This window comes from Podarcis muralis, chromosome 2 (assembly GCF_964188315.1).
Source record: "Podarcis muralis chromosome 2, rPodMur119.hap1.1, whole genome shotgun sequence".
NCBI classification, from domain to species: Eukaryota; Metazoa; Chordata; class Lepidosauria; order Squamata; family Lacertidae; genus Podarcis; species Podarcis muralis.
In genome coordinates this window covers 119,272,988-119,297,332 of record NC_135656.1, presented here as the reverse complement: position 1 = coordinate 119,297,332, position 24,345 = coordinate 119,272,988, and the positions used below count along the sequence as shown (strand labels likewise).

Genomic DNA, 24,345 nt, shown 5'->3' with positions numbered 1-24,345 from the left:
AGATGGGAGCAGGAGTCACACAAATCTTGCTCCCTTGTTATCTGTAAACAAGTCTGGAGGAACCTACTAACTTTATTCTTTGCTTATTCTCCCCCCTGAGAATTCTTCAATGAGATGAGAGCTGCATTTTTTTACTCAAGCTTTTCCTGCACTCCAAGCATTGATATGACCCCCCCACCAATGTGAATTATTTGATGATAATGGAAATTTCTGCTTCTTCAGAAGCTCCTTCCAAGCACTTTTAAAATATTCCTCCACAAAGTGTCTTGGCACAAGCCCTGTCCGTACGCATTACAAGCATTTATATGGTTTCTTCTTGTGGAAAGAAGGAACTGCTCCTAAAGCTCCTTTAATATTCCAAGTCTTTATATGGGTTCTCCGCTGTATGGATTTTTTGGTGGGAATAAAGGCTGGAGATCTGAAGAAAGCTGCTCCCATACGCTGCCCATCGATGTGTGAGTTCTTTGATGAAGATTGCGATGGGAACTCTGAGCGAAGCCCTTTCCACACTCCAGGCACTTATAGGGTTTCTCCCCTGTGTGAATTCTCTGATGGCGAGTGAGAGGGGAACACTGACTAAAGCCCTTTCCACACTCCAGGCATTTATAGGGTTTCTCTCCTGTATGAACTCGTTGGTGTGTCGTGAGAGTTGACTTCTCAGTGAAGCTTTTCCCACACTCAGCGCATTTATATGGTTTCTCTCCTGTATGAATTCTTTGATGTTTTCTAAGACAATTCTTCAGAGCGTAGCTTTTTCCACATTCCATGCATACATATGGTTTCTCCTGGGTGTGCATTTTTTGATGATCGACCAGATCTGCTTCCTGACTGAGGCACTTTCCACATTCTGAGCATTTATATTGTGTCTCTGGAGCGTGCGCTTTCTGGTGGTAAATGACACTAGTACGGTTTCTGAAGCTCTTTCCACACTTTAAGCATTTATACGGCTTCTCCCCAGTGTGAATTCTGCGATGGTAAGTGAGATGGTGGCTCTGAGCGAACGTCTTTCCACAGTGCAAGCATCTATAGGGTTTCTCCCCCGTGTGAATTCTTTTGTGGGTAGTGAGATTTATCTTCGCAGCGAAGCTTTTCCCACATTCCGAGCATTTAAAAGGTTTCTCACCAGTGTGAGTTCTTCGATGGTCGGCGAGTCTGTCCTTGCTGCTTAAGCTCTTTCCACATTGCAAGCATTTATACGGCTTCTCCCCCGTGTGAATTCTTTTATGGGTATTGAGGTTCATCTTTAAAGTAAAGCTCTTTCCACATTCCAAACATTTATATGGCTTTTCGCCCGTGTGAATTGTCTGATGAGAAGAAAGGCTAGAATTGTTTCTGAAGCTCTTTCCACATTTCAAGCACTGATACGGCTTCTCCCCGGTGTGAATTCTCTGATGAAAACCGAGTTGTATCTTCCGACTGAAGCTCTTGCCACACTCTAAGCATTTATACGGTGTCTCCCCTGTGTGAATTCTCTGATGGCGAGTGAGAGGGGAGCACTGACTAAAGCCCTTTCCACACTCTAAGCATTTATAGGGTTTCTCCCCTGTATGAATCCTTTTGTGGGAAGAAAGGGTAGAATTATGTCTGAAGCTCTTTCCACACTCCAAGCATTTATATGGTTTCTCCCCTGTATGAATTGTCTGATGATGAGTAAGTTCTTGATAACTCATGACGCTCTTTCCACATTCCAAGTATTGATATGATTTCTCTCCGGGATGAATGGTTTGATGCCGAGTAAGTTTTGAATGACTAATGAAGCTCTTTCCACATTCCAAGCATTTATATTCCTCTGTGTGAATTCTTTGATGAGAAGCTAGGCTAGAATTTTCTCTGAAGCTCTTTCCACATTCCAAGCACTGATATGGCTTCTCCCCTGTGTGAATTCTTTGGTGAATAGTTAGACGTAACTTCTGAGAGAAACTCTTTCCACATTCCAAGCACTTATATGGTTTCCCCCCCTTGTGAATTATCTGATGAGAAGAAAGGGTAGAATTGTCACTGAAGCTCTTTCCACATTCCAAGCATTCATATTGGTTCTCTCCTGTGTGAATTCTTCGATGAGAAGAAAGGGTAAACTTTTCTCTGAAGCTCTTTCCACATTCCAGGCACTGATACGGTTTCTCCCCTGTGTGAATTCTTTGATGATAAACGAGTCTTTGCTTGCTACTGAAGCTACTTCCGCATTCTGAGCATTTATATGGTTTCTCTCCTGTGTGAATTCTCTGATGGCAAGAAAGGCTATAACTGTCTCTGAACCCTTTTCCACACTCAGAGCATCTATGCGGTTGCTCCCCTTTGTAATTTTTGCAGTAGGATTTACATTGGTGTTTTGAACCAAGACTTTCCCATTGAACGAGGCAGTTACCACATTGCTTTCTGTCATCTGTTTTTTCCTGGACTGAGGTTGCATAAAAGCCACTGTCCTTTAGAAGCATCTTCCTTTTATTTTCTGCTTCGATTTTCCTCCTTTGCTCTTCTCGCTTCCTACAGCTGTCTCGGCCCTGGGTCTGTTTTCCGTGTAGTTCTTCCTTATTCTTCATTTCCGATTCATCACATTCTGCAATGAATTGAGAAACTCATAAGAGCCTAAGAAAGAAAGAGACCCTTATCTAGCTTAACAACTTCCATACTTACGATAAAGGCAAAACTGAGTGGATATAGAGGGAAGTACACATATAATTGGGACATGGGAGGCGCCGTGGTCTAAACCACGGAGCCTAGGGCTTGCCGATCAGAAGGTTGGCGGTTCGAATCCCCGCAACAGGGTGAGCTCCCGTTGATCGGTCCCAGCTCCTGCCCACCTAGCAGTTCGAAAGCACGTCAAAGTGCAAGTAGATAAATAGGAAACGCTCCGGCGGGAAGGTAAATGGTGTTTCCGTGCGCTGCTCTGGTTCACCAAAAGCGGCTTAGTCCTGCTGGCCACATGACCCGGAAGCTATACGCCGGCTCCCTCGGCCAATAAAGCGAGATGAGCGCCGCAACCCCAGAGTCAGCCACGACTGGACCTAATGGTCAGGGGTCCCTTTACCTTTACACATTTAACTAGCTCTCCTGACGCAGCAGGTGTGCTACAGAGTATTGGTTTCGAACCATAGAAACCTGAGTTCAGCTTCCAACTCAGGGATGAATCTCATTGTCTGGTCTTGGGCCAATCACTCCCACTCGACCCAACCCAGTTTGAGAACTATGATTCGTGCACCTACTTACTATGCATTGGTGTTACCAGGGTAACACAGTGGCCTGGAGAAAAGGCTTAGCTGTGTTATGCACAGCGGCTCATCATGGGTGCAGGAACAGAAGAGCCTCTACAGCTGGCACGGATGGAGTAAATTATTTTAAGAGTCCTCAGCCCCCTCTCCAAACCTGTCAATTACAATAGGTTGCTATCAGGCACAGCAAAGTGTTGGTGCTGACCTTGAAAGCCCTAAACAGCCACAGCCCAGTATACCTGAAGGAGCATCTCCACCCCTTTCCTTCAACCCGGGCACTGAGCTCCAGCGCCGAGGGCCTTCTGGCGGTTCCCTCCCTGCGAGAAGTGAGGTAACAGGGAACCAGACAGAGGGCCTTCTCGGTAGTTCCCGCCCTGTGGAACACCCTCCCACCAGATGTCAAGGAAATAAACAACTATTTGACTTTTAGGAGACATCTGAAGGCAGCCCTGTTTAGGGAAGTTTTTAATGTTTGATATTTTATCGAGTCTTTAATCTTCAGTTGGGAGCCGCCCAGAGTAGCTGGGGAAACCCAGCCAGATGGGTGGGGTACAAATAACAAATTATTATTACTATTATTATTACAATGATCTTCCTTCCGCACCCTGGTCTATCCAGCTGTACATGGGAGTTTCTGAGCCTTCTTTCCCAGAAACTTCCTTCCCACCCCATTCTAGGAAATTTGTTTTAATATATAAAAACAAACAAAGAGGGGAGCTTTGGATTTGCCTTCCCAAAGCCCTAAACACACACAAAAAACAGACACCTGGCACTTCCACTTGCAAAGGCCATGGTTTAGAAAGGCATGAGTGGAAGACTGAGGGAGAAAATGACAGGTACGTGCTTATTCAAGGTTAATTGCAGAGGAATAGAAAGCTCAGATACTGCAGGAGAGCCACCGTTGACCCACCTTGGAATTGTGGATTTCATTCCATAAAGAAATAAAGGTAAAGGACCCCTGGACGGTTAAGTCTAGTCAAAGGCGACTTTGAGGTTGGGGAGCTCATCTTGCTTTCAGGCCAAGGGAGCCGGTGTTTGTCCACAGACAGTTTTCCGGGTCATGTGGCCAGCATGACTAAACAGCTTCAGGTGCAACAGAACACTGTGACAGAAACCAGAGTGCACGGAAATGCCGTTTACTTTCCCGCCGCAGTGGTACCTATTTATCTACTTGTGCCGGTGTGCTTTCGAGCTGCTAGGTTGGTAGGAACTGGGACAGAGCAATGGGAGCTCACTGCGTCGCTGGGATTCAAACCAGCGACCCAAGAGGCTCAGTGGTTTAGACCACAGCGCCACCCGCATCCCATTCATTCCATAAATAAATTCTGACTCATGAAGCATATATGAAGATCCAAGAGGGAGCCTCACCCAGAGATGCCAGGATCCCAACACTCTCCTCCATGACTTCGTTATGCAGAGCCCTCTGGTCAGGATCCAGCAAGGCCCACTCCTCTTCGGTGAACCACACAGCCACGTCCTCAAAAGATATTGGACCCTGAAAGAAAAAGAAAACATTTTCTCCTTGTAGGTAATACAGTGTTATTTGCACCTGCCTACCAGCCACTTGCGACCAAGTGAAGATGCCCGGGTGCCAGGATGGCACCTGATGTCTCCCCCATCTGGAAGTGCATACCTGGGGCTCCTTGGATCACTCTTTTCACACACTAACAACACACCCTGTAGAATTCTACCCGTGATATTTTATCTGCACAATCTGAACAGATTACAACATAATTTAAATAGAAACACTTGCAAGTACCAGATTGGCTTAGGATTTAAATATATGATGTTCTAGAATAATATAAAGGTAAAGGTACCCCTGCCCGTACGGGCCAGTCTTGACAGACTCTAGGGTTGTGCGCCCATCTCACTCAAGAGGCCGAGGGCCAGCGCTGTCCGGAGACACTTCCGGGTCACGTGGCCAGCGTGACAAAGCTGCATCTGGTGAGCCAGCGCAGCACACGGAAACGCCGTTTACCTTCCCGCCAGTAAGCGGTCCCTATTTATCTACTTGCACCCGGAGGTGCTTTCGAACTGCTAGGTTGGCAGGCGCTGGGACCGAGCAACGGGAGCGCACCCCGCCGCGGGGATTCGAACCGCTGACCTTTTGATCGGCAAGCCCTAGGCGCGCTGAGGCTTTTACCCACAGCGCCACCCGCGTCCCCATAGAATAATATATCTAAAGTTAAATTGAAAAGAAAGATGTTAATTGATTAAGTGAATTTTATGAGAAATTAGTTTTGGAAAACTGTTACAATGATATACAAAGAAGAAGAAGAAGAAGAAGAAGAAGAAGAAGAGGAGGAGGAGGAGGAGGAGGAGGAGGAGGAGGAGGAGGAGGACTTTGGATTAGATATCCCGCTTTATCACTACCCGAAGGAGTCTCAAAGCGGCTCACATTCTCCTTTCCCTTCCTCCCCCACAACAAACACTCTGTGAGGTGAGTGGGGCTGAGAGACTTCAGAGAAGTGTGACTGGCCCAAGGTCACCCAGCAGCCGCATGTGGAGGAGCAGAGACGCGAACCCGGTTCCCCAGATTACAAGTCCACCGCTCTTAACCACCACACCTCAGCTAGGGGGATTCGAGGATGTCACCTAAAAATGTTAACAAAAGTGAAATTACAGTTAGGATTTTTGTTTTTGTTTTTTTTTTATGTTTGTTATAAATTTGGAAAATTAATAAAAATTTTGAAAAAGGAAAGAAAAAAGAAAAATAGACCAATTGCGGAACATAATCACCAGCTACTGACCAAAAGGGGAAAAAAAGGGGGGGGGGAGTTCCGGGTTTAAGCACCGGACGCACGCAGTAGTGTGGGAAGGAGCAGGAGCAGAAATAGAAGAAAACAACAATACAACAGCGCGGATGGGCCAATGGCGCGCGTGCCATAGGTACGCCACCACTGGTTTATACAAACTAGCTTCATCCATTTTTACATCTGGTGCCACCCACCAGTGGCATGTGAAACCCCAAATCTTTCACAGAGTAGATGCAGCCCCCACTCTGAATAAGTTCCCCCACTCCTGCCCTACCCGATCTGGTTCTGCAGCAGCTCCTTCTCCTCCCCAGAGAAGAGATGTCTGAGTAGATCTTCTCCACATCATCCCATCACCTGTGAGAGACAAAGGTTGTGTGAAGCCACTGGCTCATGCTTATCTCAGAGGCGAATGAAAGCATGTCTAAGCACACATGCGCATTGGCAGCCATTCTTCTCTGTTGTGGAGGAAATGAATAAAACTCGGTTGCTAAATAATAATAATAATAATTTATTATTTGATTTTACTTTATTGGGCTCCATGATCACTGTAGATGGTGACAGCAGCCACGAAATTAAAAGACGCCTGCTTCTTGGGAGAAAAGCAGTGACAAACCTAGACAGCATCTTAAAAAGCAGAGACACCACCTGGCCAACAAAGGTCCGTATAGTTAAAGCTATGGTTTTCCCAGTAGTGATGTATGGAAGTGAGAGCTGGACCAAAAAGAAGGCTGACTCCTTGGAAAAGACCCTGATGCTGGGAAAGATGGAGGGCACAAGGAGAAGGGGACGACAGAGGACGAGGTGGTTGGACAGTGTTCTCGAAGCTACCAGCATGGGTTTGACTAAACTGCAGGAGACAGTGGAAGACAGGAGTGCCTGGCGTGCTCTGGTCCAGGGGGTCACGAAGAGTCAGACACGACTAAATGACTAAACAACAACAACAACAACAACAATCTGGCTGGGTTTCCCCAGCCACTGTAGGCAGCTCCCAACAGAATATTAAAAACATGATAAAACATCAAACATTAAAAACTTCCCAATACAGGGCTGCCTTCAGATGTCTTCTAAAAGTCAGATACAGTGGTACCTCGGGTTACACACACTTCAGGTTACAGACTCTGGTAACCCAGAAATAGTACCTCGGGTTAAGAACTTTGCTTCAGAATGAGAACAGAAATCGTGCTCTGCCGGCGCGGCAGCAGCGGGAGGCCCCATTAGCTAAAGTGGCGCTTCAGGTTAAGAACAGTTTCAGGTTAAGAACGGACCTCCGGAACGAATTAAGTACTTAACCTGAGGTACCACTGTACAGTGGTGCCTCGGTTTACAAACTTAATCCATTCCAGAAATCCGTTCTTAAACCAATACTGTTCTTAAACTGAGGGGCGCTTTCCCTAATGAGGTGCCCTTCCACCGTTCAGATTCCGTTCTTAGACCGAGGTAAAGTTCGCAAGCCAGGACACTACTTCCGGTTTTGCGGAGTTCGTAAACCGAATCATTCTTAAACAGGACTGTTCTTAAACCGAGGTACCACTGTAGTTGTTTACTTCCTGCGTGCACACTGAAGTCTCTTCCCTCGCCAGATCAAAAAAGGCCACGGATCCCTTTCAAAACCAACAGAAGGAGACCATATGGAGACACAGTCGATGGATCCTTACCCAGTGGCTTCTCTTTGACATCCAACAGAGATCTCTCTGCGTCGGGGAAATCACTCATTTCTGCAAGCAGACCCTTTACCTGAAATAGTGACGAGGATTGGAGGACATTGAATGGGGAGATGTATTAGAAAACAGAATGGCACAGGGGAAAACATGAACAGTACTTGGAAGATTTTCCAGAGAACGTTGGTGAATGAAAGTAGAGGTTTTTGGGGGTGCCCTCCCTCCATCTCTTTTTTTGAAATAATTTTTATTTGGTTTTACAAATATAAAATCATAACGATACAAAATACATATTCATATTTAGAGATTCCTCTGAATTTCTGGACTTCCCACCTTTCCCAGGTCCCAAGTCGCAAGGTGGTTAGATTGGTCTCAACTAGGGCCAGGGCCTTTTCAGTACTGGTCCCAAGAGACTAGGGCCCTGCGGGACCTGACATCTTTCCGCAGGGCCTGCAAGACAGAGCTGTTCCCCCGGCTTTTGGTTTGGACTCAGTCTGACCCTTCTGTTTCCCTCCCCTTACAGTTTTTGATCCATGGGCTATTTTTAAAATGAGGCTGCATTTTAAATTACATTTTAACCTGCATTTTAAATTAGTTTTGTCCTATTATGTTTTTACTGTAATTTTATTGGTGTTAGCCGCCCTGAGCCCAGCTCTGGCCAGGGAATAAATAAAATTTATTATTTTATTATTATTATTCCATGTTGTCAACCTTTTCAACTGCATATTATTCAGGAATCCGTATTTGAAGTCACTCCATTTTGTCCGTAATATTGCCCTCCCTCTCTTTCAGAGTCTATTTGGACTATCTGGACCAGGAGTAGCCAATATTCCCACCTCAACGTTGCTCAGGGGCAATGAGAGATTTAGTTCAAAAACACCTGAAGGCCATCACAAGATCTTGAGATGCTCTCACCTGCTGCTCTGCCCGCTTCTTCTCCTCTGCCTGACTCAGGAGGAAACCTTCGGCCAGGGCCACCGCCTGGGAACTGGTCTCCGCTCCGCATTCCCTGACCCAGTTCTCCATCTCCGGGGGGAGGACAGCCAGAAACTGCTCCAGGATCACCAGGTCCAGCATCTGAGCCTTGGTGTGTCGCTCTGGCTTCAGCCACTGACGGCAAAGGCGGTGGAGTCGGCTGCAAACCTCTCGAGGTCCCTTGGCCTCCTGGTAGCAGATCGGCCTGAAATCCTGATGCTGAGCATCTGAGCTGAGGGCGTCCTCTTTACCCAGGATCCCCTGTGCGTTCCTTTCCCAGAATCCCTCACTGCTCTCGCTTTTGATGGGATCGGTGCCTCTTCCTGCTTCAGCAGCATCCGTCTCTTGCTCTTCCATCTTTCACCTGCATAAAACCCACGTTGCTGATTAAAGCTTATTTCTCCCTTTGATTTGCAGTGTTTGTCCCTTTCCTATCAGCCTGGGAAAGCGCACACCACTTTTCCAAGCCTGCCAGCTGCATTCTACCATTAATAATAATAGTAGTAATAATAATAATAGTAATAATAATAATAATAGTAATAATAGTAATAGTAATAGTAATAATAATAATAATAATAATAATAATAATAATAATAATAATAATAATTTATACCCCACCCTCCCCAGCCAAGGCTGAGCTCAGGGCAGCCAACAAGCAATAATAAAAACAAGTTGAATGAATACAACTTAAAAACAAAATTAAAATACGACATTAAAATATTGAAACATTAAAATATTAAAATGTAGCCTCATCATTTACATTACAATCATGACACATTACATTCATGTATCATGCAAGACTGTAATCATCTATGGTTCCTTTTATTTCCAATTCATTTCCAATTCATTTTCTAAATTCTAAAACAAATTACCAACAAATCAATTCGGAATTTAACACCAATTTAGCAATTGACTTTCCATCTCCCCCCCACCCCGCAAAAATAGGATTATTTTCCCTCCCTCCTTTGCTGCTCGTAGTAAAACACTTTCCCTTAATTTCTAATACTTTCCTATTCATTCCTTTTCCCGCCGGCTCTGCATGTCCCATTCCTGGTCAGACATTCACCTGACATTTCCCCAGCGAATCAAATTAATCTTCCTTTCTCGATCCATATAAATCATAATTTTAAATCGTATTTCCTCCAATGCAACCCAATAAATCATCCTGTCTTTTTCATCTATGGTTCCTAAGCCCCACTTTAACCCTACAAACGCTGGACAGAAACATTCCCATAAGGAGGGTGGCCCCAGGAAAACCAGTAACTTTTAAAACTGCATATTGTAAATCCATCTAATTTATAATCTGGCGTTGTAACCAAAATCTGTGTAACACTGCAAGAGTTATTTAAAACCTGCCAAATCCCATCACCACCCTTTCCCGGGGCTCCGAACTTCAGGGGCGACCAACGTCTCTCCTTCCACACTGATGCCTGGGAGTCATTTTGGACTCACAGCTGTCCATGGAGGCACAGGTCAAATCTGTATCCAGGGCAGCTGTTTACCAGCTCCATCTGGTACGCAGGCTGAGACCCTATCTGCCTGCAGACTGTCTCGCCAGAGTGGTACATGCTCTGGTTATCTCCCACTTGGACTACTGCAATGCGCTCTAGGTGGGGCTACCTTTGAAGGTGACCCGGAAACTACAACTAATCCAGAATGCGGCAGCTAGACTGGTGACTGGGAGTGGCCGCCGGGACCACATAACACCGGTTCTGAGAGATCTGCATTGGTTCCTAGTATGTTTCCGAGCACAATTCAAAGTGTTGGTGCTGACCTTTAAAGCCCTAAACGGCCTCGGTCCAGTATATCTGAAGGAGCGTCTCCACCCCCATCGTTCTGCCTGGACGCTGAGTTCCCTCGCTGCGAGAAGCCAAGTTACAGGGAACCAGGCAGAGGGCCTTCTCGGTAGTGGCGCCCGCCCTGTGGAACGCCCTCCCATCAGATGTCAAAGCGATAAACAACTACCTGACATTCAGAAGACATCTGAAGGCAGCCCTGTTTAGGGAAGCTTTTAATATGTGACATTTTAGTGTATCTTTCATCTTTGTTGGAAGCCGCCCAGAGTGGCTGGGGAAACCCAGCCAGATGGGCGGGGTACAAATAATAAATTTATTATTATTGTATTAATTTATTATTATTATTATTATTATTATTATTATTATTATTATTATTATTATTATTATTATTATTATTATTATTATTATTCTGCACCCTGAGCATTTGGGATGGGGGAGCCCTTCCCTCCAGCATCTCCCAGCTCACCTTAAACGGACCACCCACGTCGACCCATTGTTCTGCACCTGAGAAGGGCGCCCTCTCCCTCCCCCCCCCATCCCACGCATTAGTCTCCATGGCAACCTCTTCGCACTTGCAGATCCGAGGCCATTCGCTTGCAGGGCCGGGGAGCTGCCTTTGCCTTCACAAAGGAACCGGTCGGGCTGGTTTCCTCTCGCATGCCTCCCACCTGCACGGACGCAGGATTGCAGGTCTGGAAGCGGCGCGCCACGACACCCCCTAAGAGCCTTCCTGACAATGCAACCCGCTCAGCTCCCACCGGAGCCTCGCGCCTTTGTTGTCACGTGTGAAGGCGCAGACGCGTGTCGGTGCCCGGTTAACTTGATGGTGCAGCTCAGCCTTGCAGATCGGCTTTAAAATCCCCGCCTCCCAGATAAGAAGAAATCAAGGCGCGCCGCTCCCTGACTTGGGTGTGGGGTTGTTTATTTTTTGGGGGGGGTATCCCCAATTTAGATCATCTGCAGAGGCCTCCGGTGCACCCTCCCCACTGCCCAGGGAAACCCCTTCGACCCAAATCAGGGACACTCACCAGGTTCAGACGGATGCTGCTGCTGCAGAACACGGGTCAGACAAAGGCTCCTGCTTTGCGTCCTGCCCCGCTCGTGAGAATGCGGACTGGAAAGAGGTGCTTTATCTCCCACCCCCTCCGGGGCCCGCCTCTAACTCCTCCTCCTCCTCCTCTCCCCCACATCTCCTCCCTCTGCATGCATCCGGTTCACTTTAACCCTTACAGCACCAAACTGCGGAGAGGACCTCCCTCCTTCCCTCTTCCCCAAATACCCCAGTAATAAGATCATTAAGTTTGCAGATGATAAAAGGGTGGTTGGTTTGATCACAGCTGAAGAGGGGGAGGCGGCCTATAGGAAGGAAGTTGAGCAGTTGGGGGAGTGGCGCAGGAAAAACAGCTTAAAGAAAACAAAAAAGATTATTGTGGACTTCAGGAAATGTAAATTGAATATTCAGCCACTCATTATTGAGGGGAAGTGCGTGGAACAGGTCTCCGCGTTTGGATTTCTGGGAATGGAGTTGAGAGATGACCTAACCTGGGAAGAAAACAGCAAAGACCTGATGAAGAGAGCACAGCAGAGGTTATATTTTCTGAGAAGCCTCTGGAAAAACAATCTCTCAAAGGACCTGTTGATGGCATTTTACCATTGTACTGTGGAGAGTGTATTAACTTAGGGTCTGTGTGTGTGGTTTGGGAGCTGCACCGTCAGGGGAAAAACAATGCTGTCCAGGGTTGTAAAGATTGTGGAGAGAATAATTGGGCGCAGTATTCCCACCATGGATCAAATCTATGCTTCCAGGTGTCACAAGAAAGCTGCAGAGATAGCGCAGGACAGTGCGCACCCCGGAAATGATCTCTTTCAGCTTCTGCCTTCTGGAAGAAGGTACAGGGTTATAAAGACTAGGACTAGCCACCTGAGAAACAGTTTCTATCCAAATGTGATTTTGGTTTTAAACGCAGTGTAAAGGTAAAGGTAAAGGGACCCCTGACCGTTAGGTCCAGTCATGGTCGACTCTGGGGTTGCGGCGCTCCTCTCACTTTACTGGCTGTGGGAGCCAGAATACATCTTCCGGGTCGTGGCCAGCATGACTAAGCCGCTTCTGGCGAACCAGAGCAGCGCATGGAAACGCCGTTTACCTTCCTGCCGGAGAGGTACCTATTGATCTACTTGCACTTTGACGTGCTTTCGAACTGTTAGGTTGGCAGGAGCAGGGACTGAGCAATGGGAGCTCACCCCGTCACAGGGATTCGAACCGCCGACCTTCTGATCAGCAAGTCCTAGGCTATGTGGTTTAACCACAGTGTAAGGAGTCTCTATGGCATAGCTGTCAACGTTTCCCTTTTTAAAAGGGAAATTCCCTTATTCCAAATAGGATTCCTCGCAAGAAAAGGGAAAAGTTGACAGCTATGCTCTAGAGCAGTGTTTCCCAACCTTGGGCCTCCAGCTGTTTTTGAACTACAATTCCCATCATCCCTGACCACTGGTCTTGCTAGCTAGGGATGATGGGAGTTGTAGTCCAAAAACAGCTGGAGGCCCAAGGTTGGGAAACACTGCTCTATGGGAATACAGTGGTACCTCAGGTTAAGAACTTAATTCGTTCTGGAGGTCCGTTCTTAACCTGAAATTGTTCTTAACCTGAAGCACCACTTTAGCTAATGGGGCCTCCCGCTGCCACTGCGCGATTTCTGTTCTCATCCTGAAGCAAAGTTCTTAACCCGAGGTACTGTTTCTGGGTTAGCGCAGTCTGTAACCTGAAGCATCTGTAACCCGAGGTACCACTGTATATTGTATTTTTAAAATGGGGTATCAGAGTTTTTAGGGGGCTAACCAGGTTGGGATAGCTGGGCTAGCAGGCTTGTTGGTTTTGAATGTCTTATGTAGATTTTTTCCCCCAGTTCTGTTGTTCTGTATGGGACAATGAAAATAAAGATTATCGTATCATATCTCTTTACATTCCCCCGAAAGCAAAAGAGCCAAGGGGGCAATGAATCATGGAATTGCAGAGCCGGAACATCCAGTCCACCCCCCCCCCCCGAAATGCAGGAATCTTTTGCCCTAGAATGTGCTATTCTAGGCTGCATCCCCAGAAGTACAGTGTCCAGATCAAGGGAAGTCCTAGTTCCACTCTGTTCTGCCTTGGTGTGTCCAGTTCTGGGTGCCATGATTTTAAGGATAGAATCATAGAATCTTAAAGTTGGAAGGGACCCCAAGGGACATCTTGTCCAACCCCCTCCGATGCAGGAACCACCGCTAAAGCACCCGTGAGAGATTGCCACCAGACCTCCAGGAGGAAACAGGTATTGCACAGAGATAGAATCATAGAGTTGGAATAGAGCACAAGGGCCATCGAGTCCAACCCCCTGCCAAGCAGGAAACACCATCAGAGCACTCCTGACATATGGTTGTCAAGCCTCTGCTTAAAGACCTCCAAAGAAGGAGACTCCACCACACTCCTTGGCAGCAAATTCCACTGTCAAACAGCTCTTACTGTCAGGAAGTTCTTCCTGAGAGATGGTGCTCTTCTGAGGTATCAGACTGCAAAAATAGGAGGAGGAAGCTGGCAGAGAAGACTCCAAGCTGTTTTAGCATTTCTGTGAATGTTCAGCCCCCCCATTCCCCCCACCCAGAAATCCCTTCATCTCACACCTCAATACAGCCCATCACTCAGGGAGAAATGCGCTAAGAGGAAGGCATGCTTTGCAAACCCTCACTAGGATCAACTCCCACCCGGAAACCTATGTCCCCACTGTGTGGATCCAGAATTGACCTCCACAGTCACTTACGGACTCACTGTTAAGACTGTGTTCATGGAAGACAATCTTACTTGGCTACAAGGGATTGCCTAAGAAGGGGGAAAAGATAAAGCCCTAAACGGCTTGGGACACATGTTTCTGAAAAGGTGCCTTTCCCAATATCAACCATCTCGCACCTGAAGAGCGACAGGTGAGCACATCAGTGCCACTAGGGAGTGCCACCCACTTGGTGTTGACAGGGCCTTTTCAGTGGCAGCCCCTCATTTGTGGAATGCCCTCCCGAAAGCGCCAAATGATTTGTATCAAAGCCATCGCACCTCGCCACTAGATCTCCGTCTGAGCAACGGGAAGTCCAAGGAACAGGAAGGGGAAGGGTGAACTTCAACAATTCCTTATGCTCCCCTTGATCTCCAGCTGTAATGCCCAAAATCCAATAGTAACCACATGCATGGGCATCGCTTAAGAAACACAGGAGAGGGAGACAAATTTTGAAGCAGGAATGACCAAAATTGACAAACAAAAAGCCCGGCAAAAAGGTGGAAGAGAATTAAGTTTCTAAAATGGATTTTTATTAAAGTTTTCACAATACAATAAAATAATATCTAGAACAAGCAGAATCGGGAATATAAGAGAGGAAAGAGGGAAAGGAGAAAAAAGAGGGAGGGAGGAGAGCAAAGCTATACGCAGGGGTCAGCAAACGTTTTCAGCAGGGGGCCGGTCCACTGTCCCTCAGACCTTGTGGGGGGCCGGATTATATTTTGAAAAATAATAATGAACGAATTCCTCTGCCCCACAAATAACCCAGAGATGCATTTTAAATAAAAGGACACATTTTACTCATGAAAAAACACGCTGATTCCCGGACCGTCTGTAGGCCGGATTTAGAAGGCGATTGGGCCGGATCCAGCCCCTGGGCCTTAGTTTGCCTACCCATGCTATAGGAAACACCAAAGATTAAGGGGGGGAAGACATCCAGTTCTCTCTGTCTACATTAGAAAAGGATTATTTAAGACATTTTTAAAATGTGTAAGAGCATTAAGACTACTTGGGGACAGTGCTGTGTTTCGGATATACGGTTTTATATACATATATATGCAGCCTAAGCATAAGGTGGAGAGGCCTCCCCAAATTCACATTCCCACAGATTTTGCTCCCCCATTTGATCTTTGGGGAGATGCTGGGATATTCGCACGCCGACCTCTCCAAACTTCACCAGGGAAAATAAGACCAGACTGTCTCCTGCCCACAAGATGGCCTCTGAGGCGGGGGATTCAGTTCACAAACCTTTCGATTATATACAGTTTCCTTATTCTATTTCTATATCTACTATCAGCATCTAAAACCGCCAGAACCTTTCCCCACAGAATTGCATTCTAGATTGCTAGCAATATTCTTCTTTTAAACTAAGAGGGTATGTAGCTAGGGCAGTTAGGTAAGTTTTAAAGAGAGGGCCATTGGGAGTTTAGGTGACCCCCATGAAGTCACAGACAATTTAAATTTTACATGTAATAGCCGCTTCACCAGGTTATCTTAATACACTTTATTTCAGTCTTCGCTTTCCCTTTTTATTCATCGTATTTTATGTTACCCACAGCTCCTTTTATCTTTCCCTTCCCCAAGATTCAATTATATCTAGTTTGCAGTTGCTCTCCCTTTCTATACTTCCATGGTTCATAAACAAAACTACACCTATTGTTCTTCTGCTGCATGTATTTAAAATAAAACTTTCCAGGTGGTTTTTTTTTAGCTTCTTGGATCCCGTTTGGTCACCGACATCTTGCAAATCAAAGTCCTCGTTTTCACATGCGTTTATATGGTTTCCTCCCTGCGAGAACTCTTTAGCACCAGGTAAGGCTGAAACGTTCTGAAGCTCTTTGCAGCTTCAAAGCACCGACGGTCAAAATCTCATAGCTACATGAAATTTCTGGTGGTTGTGGGGGAGTTGGGAAGATGAATGTGGTGGAAGGATTTCAATTTTTCTGGCCTTTATATGGATCCTACCCTTTGAGAATTCTTATCCAAGCTTTTCCCGCACTCCAACGCTTTAATATAATCTCAACCCTGAACTGTGTCTCCTTTGATTACTGAAGTTTCTGCTTCTTCGTAAGGTCTCTGCTACCATTTCTACGGTTTCTCTGTTCCGGGAAGTATTTGATGGGAAAGCGAGACTTTTCTTGAAGCTGTTTCCAAGCACCTATATCGGTTCTCCGCTGTACGGATTCTGTGGCGGGAACAAAGGCTGGAGCTGTGAAGAAAGCTGTTCCCACACTCCAAACATGGAGGTGTGACTTCTCTGATGGAGACTGAGAGAGTAGCTCTGCGTGAAGGTTTTCCCACACTCCATGCATTCGTACGGTTTCTCCCCTGTGTGAGTTCGGTGGTGTTTCGTGAGCGTGGTCTTCTCCGTGAAGCATTTCCCGCACTCAAAGCATTTGTACCGTTTCTCTCCCGTGTGGATTCTCTGATGACGTCTGAGGTAATTCTTCAGAGTGAAGCACTTCCCGCAGTGCAAGCACATATGGGGTTTCTCCTGGGTGTGGATTTTCTTATGGTTGACAAGTTCCGCCGCCCGTCTGACGCACTTCCCGCACTCCAGACACTTATACGGCTTATCCCCGGTGTGGATTTCCTGGTGGTAAGTCAGGTTCGTGCTGTTTCTGAAGCCCTTTCCGCACTCCAGGCATTTATAGGGTTTCTCCCCCGTGTGGACTTTCCGGTGGTAAGCGAGGTTGGAGTTCCGACTGAAGCTCTTCCCGCACTCCAGGCATTTATACGGTTTCTCCCCTGTGTGGATTCTTTCATGTGCGGTAAGGTGCACCTTCAGAGTGAAGCTCTTCCCGCATTCCAGGCACTTGTACGGTTTCTCCCCGGAGTGAATCGTCTGATGGTTTGCCAGGATCACCTTCCGGGTGAAACTCTTCCCGCACTCGAAACATTTGTACGGCTTCTCGCCGGTGTGAACTCTCTGATGATTGGTGAGAATGATCTTCCGAGTGAAGCTTTTCTCACACTCCAGGCATTTGTAGGGTTTCTCGCCGGTGTGGATCCTCTTGTGGTACGACAGGCTGCAGTTGTGTATGAAACATTTGCCGCACTCCAGGCACTGAAACGGCTTCTCCCCTGTATGAATTCTCTGATGATTAGTTAGACGCAACTTCCGAGAGAAGCTCTTTCCACATTCCTTGCAGTTGTAAGCTTTTTCCTTCGTGGGAATTATCGGAGGAGGAGGAGAAAGGCTATCATCTCCAAAGTCCCTTCCACATTCAAAAGACCGGTATGGTTCATCCTCCGGGTGAATTTCCTGATGAGAAGAGAGGGTGGAGTTTTCTCCAAAGTTCTTCTCACATTCCATGTATCGATATGGTTTCTCTCCAGTACAGCAGCCTTTTCCCTCTCTCTCTGTCACATCTTGTTCTCCATTATTCTCTGTTTCAGATAGATCACCTTCTGCAATGAAGAGAGAAACTGATAAGAGCCTGAGGAAGAAATAGAGCCTCAAATCACTGACGTAGTAGCAAGGTTGAAGCTTACTGGGAAATGATATATAAGGAATTGAAAAGGATGTTCAAAATAACTTTTATTTAAAAAACAACAACCCAGAAGCTTTTCTTTTGGGAATTATAGGGACAGAACTACCTAAATCAGGCATCCCCAAATTCGGCCCTCCAGATATTTTGGGACTACAACTCCCATCATCCCTAGCTAACAGGTCTAGTGGTCAGGGATAATGGGAATTGTAGTCCCAAAACATCTGGAGGGCTGAGTTTGAGGGTGCCTGACCTAAATTGTATAGAAATTTATTTATGTATTCAACTACAGCAGCAAGAATGCTACTCGCCCCAAAATGGAATGAAGCAGAAGTTCCAACAAAGGAAAAATGGATACAAAAAACTTATGGAATATGCAGAAATGTCAAAACTTACCGGAAGAATAAGAAATCAAGATAACAAACTTTTAATAAAAAAATGGAAAAGGTTTATTGAATATTTACAGATAAATTGCAAACAGATAAAAAACACTGGCAGGATTATTGTAATCTGCTGTTTCATAAGAGTAAATATTGAAAGTAGATAATTAAATGAGAAAATTAAATGAATTTGGATCTGCAGAAGATATTAAAAATAAATTTAAAGAACGGGAGAAAGAGGGGAAGGAAGTCAAATTTTGAAATGTATAAATTTGAAAAGTATAAATACAAACTTTTTTTTAAAAAAAGAAACTAGCTTCCAGGTGGAATATCCAGAAATCGCTGAAATGTCTGGGGGAACCCAGATGTATGGCAACCATGTCAGAAGTGAAGATTTTTTGGTGAATTTACTTTTTAAAAGCTCAAAAACTTCAATTTATTTGGAGATTTAGCAAGAAAAGGTCAACAACTTTTTGAAATATGGCAAACCTACAATCCTTAAAAACTTTTTTTTTAAATGTATTTACAGATTTCAAAAAATTACTACACAAGACGTATTTTCCACTTAATATTCATTGAAAATTACTTGTTTCACCCACCGAACAAATCAGAAACTTGCATTTCAAAAGGCCCGGCCTATTCAGACTAGTCAGGTCAACTGGAGGAGGTATATTCAGAGAGAACACAATAGATAGCTGCCCATTCAAACTTAACTGCAGTGGATTAAGAACCCCTGAGCTAATCACATACAGAAATTTCAAAAATAGGTACTTGGATCTAAACGGGTTGCTTGCTTACCCTGAAAGGCCGCAGTCCTATAGATCTCTTCCATGACTCCCCGATTCAGAGATCTCTGGTCAGGATCCAGAAAAAAGCCGATACTCCCCTTCTGCGAAATGCACAGCTACGTCCTCAAAGGACACTGGGTGGGGGGGAGGAAAACATTTCATCTTTTGTTGATCAGATTATCAACCAGCTACATAAAGGTAAAGGTAAAGGGACCCCTGACCGTTAGGTCTAGTCGTGACCAACTCTGGGGTTGTGGCACTCATCTCGCTTTATTGGCCGAGGGAGCTGGCGTACAGCTTCCGGGTCATGTGTCCAGCATGACTAAGCCACTTCTGGAGAACCAGAGCAACGCCGTTTACCTTCCCGCCGGAGCGGTACCTATTTATCTACTTGCACTTTGACGTGCTTTCGAACTGCTAGGTTGGCAGGAGCAGGGACTGAGCAACGGGAGCTCACCCCGTCACAGGGATTCGAACCACTGACTTTCTGATCAGCAAGCCCTAGGCTCTGTGGTTTAACCCACAGCGCCACCCGAGATGCTTAAACAAGCCTGCAACCAGCTGCCTGCTATGCGTTAAAAGGGGAATGTAAACTCTGCTAAGTTATAGAACTTGCTAGCACAAGTTAGGAAGGATATTAATACAGTGGTCCCTCAGGTTAAGTACTTAATTCGTTCCGGAGGTCCGTTCTTAACCTGAAGCTGTTCTTAACCTGAAGCACCACTTTAGCTCATGGGGCCTCCCGCTGCCACCGCACGATTTCTGTTCTCATCCTGAAGCAAAGTTCTTAACCCGCGGTACTATTTCTGGGTTAGCGGAGTCTGTAACCTGAAACGTCTGTAACCTGAAGTGTATGTAACCTGAGGTACCACTGTAAATAATATATCCTCTCCAGCCTCCCTGAACCTTCCCACACCTTTCTCTTCCCAGCTCCCTCCATTCTAATGGGCATAAGCAACAACGTGCAACGAGAACAGGTGTGGTGTAGCGGTTAGAATGTTGGACTAGGAGCCGGGAGACCTGGGTTCGAATCCCCACTCAGCCACGAAGCTCACTGGGCGACCTTGGGCCAGCCACTGCCTTTCTGCCTAGCCTACCTCACAGGGCTGTTGTGGGGAAAGGATATGGGAGCAGAATGGTGGGGTATAAAAGGTGGTGATGACATCACTCCTATGCTCCCCTGTTGCCTCTGCCTGGCTAGCTTGGGTCGGATGGCTCGGTTAATCTGCATTCATTTCCATCTGAACAGTTCATTTCCACCAGGAAGTCTTGCGTAGTTGAGTCTTTACTTCAGTGGCTCTCAAAACATTTTTCCTCTGGGGCATAGCTGTCAAGCGTCCCTTATTTGGCGGGACAGTCCCTTATCCCAGCGCCATGTCCCACTGCTGTCCCTTATTGATGATGTCCCTTAAATAAGCTACTGAAGGTAATGGGGCCCTTTCTATGTCCAGCTGTCCTTTGTCAACAACAAATTGTTGCTGTTTTTTTGTGTTGAATATATGCTATATGGTAATTTATGGACCTAATAGGTATCTCAAGCCATTTGCGTGCAACAAAATATGTATTTTATCAAAGTAATTGTTGATCCCTTATTTTGGCTGCTGATCCCTTATTTTCGAGGCTGCTGGTCCCTTATTTTCAAATCTGTAAGTTGACAGCTATGCTCCGGGGCACATTTTCAGTATGAAAATTTCCTCATGCTACTCCAAACATTTTATTAATAAGAAATGCATTGGGGAGAAACAAAAGAAACAGCTCCTAATAGTTTTTGGTTTCGGCAATATTTCTTTTTTTCTGTTTGGTGTATAATTTTGTATTAAATTTTCCAAACATTTTCACAATAATCTGCATCTCAAATGACTACATTGTTTCATAAATTGACTTCCCATCTTCACATCCGATGTTTTTCCCCACTCAAACCTTTTCTGCTGCATTATATATTTATGTACTGCAGAAAGTTTTTCTGTTACAGTTAAAGACTTTGAAAAGATTTCTATCCATATTCTGCAAATAAATCATTTCGACACTGTACTATGCCACACTGAAATGTTAAAATGTTTAAAATTTAAAATTCTTAAAAGGAATGCCTCTGGCCTTTTACTATATGATATTCTTAGTATTTTCTTTATTTCTTTGTGGATCACGCTCCAAAATGTCAATTTAAATGATGATATTCCAAAAGACAAAACTAAATTTTTCTTATACACGACGTCTGCAGCAAGAATCCTGGTGGCTAAGTATTGGAAAGAGAACCAGTTACCCACAAGGGGAGAATGGTTATGTAAGCTTTCGGAATATTTAGAATTAGCCAAAGTGACAGATATAATGAGACAAAAACCCAAAAGTGAAGTGAAAAAGGAATGGGAGTGGCTAAATGAATACCTTAAAAGCCAGGGTTCGAGGACAGAAATCAGGCAGAGTCTGGAATAAGCTTGTGAAGTGAAAGGATAAGAAAGAGGGATTTATATCTAGATGCTAGGATAGAGATGATAAGGAAAACAGGAAGACATTAATGAGAGATAAAGGAGGTGCTGTGGGATTGGTGGAAGTCAATGTTTGTTTTTCTTTTTAGTGTTTATATGATTAACTTGTAAGATATGGATTTGGGGTTTATTGTATGCTGGTTTTTGTGTTTTGTGTATTGTTATTTTTTGATATTTTTCATGTTGTTGTGTGGAAAATACTAATAAAATTTGTTATTCAAAAAAGAAGAAGAAATGTTAAAATGTTTATTTGATCGTCCTTGTTATCTTGCCATCCTCCACTTGGCATCCTGTCCTGCCACACACTTTGAGAACCACACAATTAAAACGGTTTGCGTTGTGACAACCTCATCCAGACAGGGAAGATTTGGGATACCAAGGCATTGTCACAGACAGTGATTTGGGGAAAGGGGCACTGAAATCAAAGGGTACTTATGAAATTACTCAGGGTTTGTTTGTTTTTAGCAGGAATGTGGGGGAACTCAGTTCCCTTAGCTTTTGAAAATTAAATAATTGTTATCTTTTGTCTGGGGGTGTTGGAACAGATATACACCCAAATACCTGAGCCCCAAATCCACCTATACAGTGGTGCCCCGCAAGACGAATGCCTCGCAAGACGAAAAACTCGCTAGACGAAAGGGTTTTCCATTTTTTGAGTCGTTCTGCAAGACGAATTTCCCTATGGGCTTGCTTCGCAAGACTGCAGCAAGTCTTGCGAGTTCTTGCGAGTTTGTTTCCTTTTTCTTAAAGCCGCCAAGCCGTTAATAGCCACTAAGCCTTCAATAGCCGTGCTTCGCAAGACGAAAAAACCACAAGACGAAGAGACTCGCGGAACGGATTAATTTCGTCTTGCGAGGCACCACTGTATCTGTAATCAATAAAGTTGTCACCAAATCCTTGTCTGCTTGAGTTTATTAATCACATCTTACATTTAGCCACTGGTGGGGGGCAGTGGCGGCACTGCAACTGGGCCCACAATAAACAAACAAACAAACAAGTCCCCCCACCTTTTTTCCAGAAAAAAAGCACCGGGTACTGGAATCAAAGGCTACTTACCAAATGACTCTTGTGGATATATTAAAGATGGAACGGTCTCTCTGTTGCTATTTCAACTAGAAACAAGCAAAAATAAAAGCATTTTTAAAAATAAAAATAAAAAATACATTAAAGGCCCACATCGAATATAACTGATCTGTAGAAAGGACTTTATGATCTGAAAATAGAGACGGTGTATGTACTTCTGCAACCCAAGGAAATATTTAATAAAAACAATTAAAATAAAAGAGAGTGTCAAGAAAAAAAGAGAAAGAAACCCTCAAACAAATTTGGATTCTGGCAGCTTTGAGAGCCACGGCTTTAGATGAAAAAAACCTGCTGGTTTTGATTTGTCTGCAAAGATCCCCTCCTCTTGCAGACCCTCCAAGGGACCCTATTATCCAGGGACAGTCCAGGATTTGCAGAAGCCTGCAAGGTTTCTGATTTGATCCCAGAATGTCCCGCTTTTCCTTAGGATGTCCCTATTTCCATTGGAGAAATGTTGGAGTTATCCAACCCCCAAGCTGAGGAGATAAGTAACTATACAATCTTTAGAAGACATCTGAAAGCAGCCCTGTACAGGGAAGTTTTAAATTTTTTAAATGTTTTATTATTATAAAACATTTTAATATATTTTTTGTTGTATGTTGGAAGCCGGTCAGAGTGGCTGGGGCAACGCAGTCAGATGGGTGAGGTATAAAAATAAAATAAAATAAAAATTATTGAATAGGACGTCCCTATTATCATCAGGGAAACGTTGGTGGGTGTGGAGTTATGCGACCCCCGAGCCAAGGAGATAAGTAACTATACAACCTTCAGAAGACATCTCCATATAGGGAATTTTTTAAAAAAGTTTAATATTTTATTATTATAAAATATTATATATATGTGTGTGTGTATATGTATATATGTGTATATATGTTGGAGGCCGCCCAGAGTGGCTGGGGCAACGCAGTCAGATGGGTGGGGTATAAAAATAAAATAAAATAATAATTATTACTGAATAGGACGTCCCTATTATCATCAGAAATGTTGGTGGGGTTACGTGAACCCTGAGCCAAGGAGATAAGTAACTATATAACCTTTAGAAGACATCCCTGTATAGGGAATTTTTTAAAAAAGTTTAATGTTTTATTACTATAAAATATTTTTATATTTTATATCTATGTTGGAGGCCGCCCAGAGTGGCTGGGGCAACGCAGTCAGATGGGCAGGGTATGAAAATAAAATAAAATAATAATTATTATTGAATAGGACGTCCCTATTATCATCAGAGAAATGTTGGTGGGTGCAGAATTATGTGACCCCCGAGGCAAGGAAATAAGTAACTTAGAAGACATCCCTGTATAGGGAATTTTTAAAAAACGTTTAATGTTTTATTATTATAAAATATTTGTGTGTGTGTATGTGTGTTTGTTGGAGGCCGCCCAGAGTGGCTGGGGTAGCGCAGTCAGATGGGTGGGGTATAATAATAATAATAATAATAATAATAATAATAATAATAATAATAATAATAATAATAGAATAGGACGTCCCTATTTTCATTGGAGGGGATTCTCCTGTCTGGATTCTCAGGCCAAAATGTGGGGGGGAGAATCCATTCTCTCTCTCTCTCCGGAGCACAAAGGAGGCTTCGCTTCCCGGATGGCCTGCTAGCTTTGCGCTTTTGCGCGCAGGAAGGCAGGGAAAGGATCTCCCCCTCCCTCCCCAGATCGGGTGGCTTTCTGTGACAGATCCCGGCCGGATCGGCTGCAGGCCCCCTCCCGGGCCCCCTCCCTTTGTCTCGATCCCACCCCCGGGCCCCCCCTTTGCCCCCTCCCCATGCGCAAAAGGGGGAGCTCACCGGATGGCAGGAGGCGCCTCGAGGCAGCTGCAAAGGCGAGTCAAGGCCACCCTGGGGAGGGAGAGGCAGGCAGGAAGGCGCTTCGGAAGGAGGCGCTTTGGCAAAGACCTCGTCCCCAAATCCCTCTCCTCTCT

The 24,345-nt window shown here is 45.0% G+C and overlaps 1 protein-coding gene across 1 annotated transcript; it reads right to left on the bottom strand.

Annotated features, from left to right (window-relative positions):
* Nucleotides 1–6: 6 nt before the first annotated feature.
* Nucleotides 7–24,345, bottom strand: LOC114592311 (uncharacterized). The gene is made up of 9 exons (XM_077923618.1): nucleotides 24,212–24,345; nucleotides 22,390–22,445; nucleotides 18,861–18,984; nucleotides 16,353–17,602; nucleotides 8,539–8,955; nucleotides 7,621–7,699; nucleotides 6,240–6,319; nucleotides 4,578–4,704; nucleotides 7–2,557 (listed from the first exon to the last, which is right to left on the bottom strand). The coding sequence occupies exons 3-9, from the start codon at nucleotides 18,892–18,894 to the stop codon at nucleotides 366–368; spliced, it is 4,179 nt and encodes a 1,392-aa protein (XP_077779744.1). The 5' UTR covers nucleotides 18,895–18,984; nucleotides 22,390–22,445; nucleotides 24,212–24,345; the 3' UTR covers nucleotides 7–365.

What these genes read in the sequence shown, in the direction of transcription:
- LOC114592311 (XM_077923618.1), bottom strand. Translation starts at nt 18,894, where the DNA reads ATGGAAGAGATCTATAGGACTGCGGCCTTTCAGG. An exon ending in TAGGACTGCGGCCTTTCAGG is followed by an intron (nt 17,603 to 18,860) that starts GTAAGCAAGCAA and finishes TCTTCATTGCAG; the next exon opens with AAGGTGATCTATCTGAAACA. An exon ending in CGTACAGCGGAGAACCGATA is followed by an intron (nt 8,956 to 16,352) that starts TAGGTGCTTGGA and finishes TGCAGGTGAAAG; the next exon opens with ATGGAAGAGCAAGAGACGGA.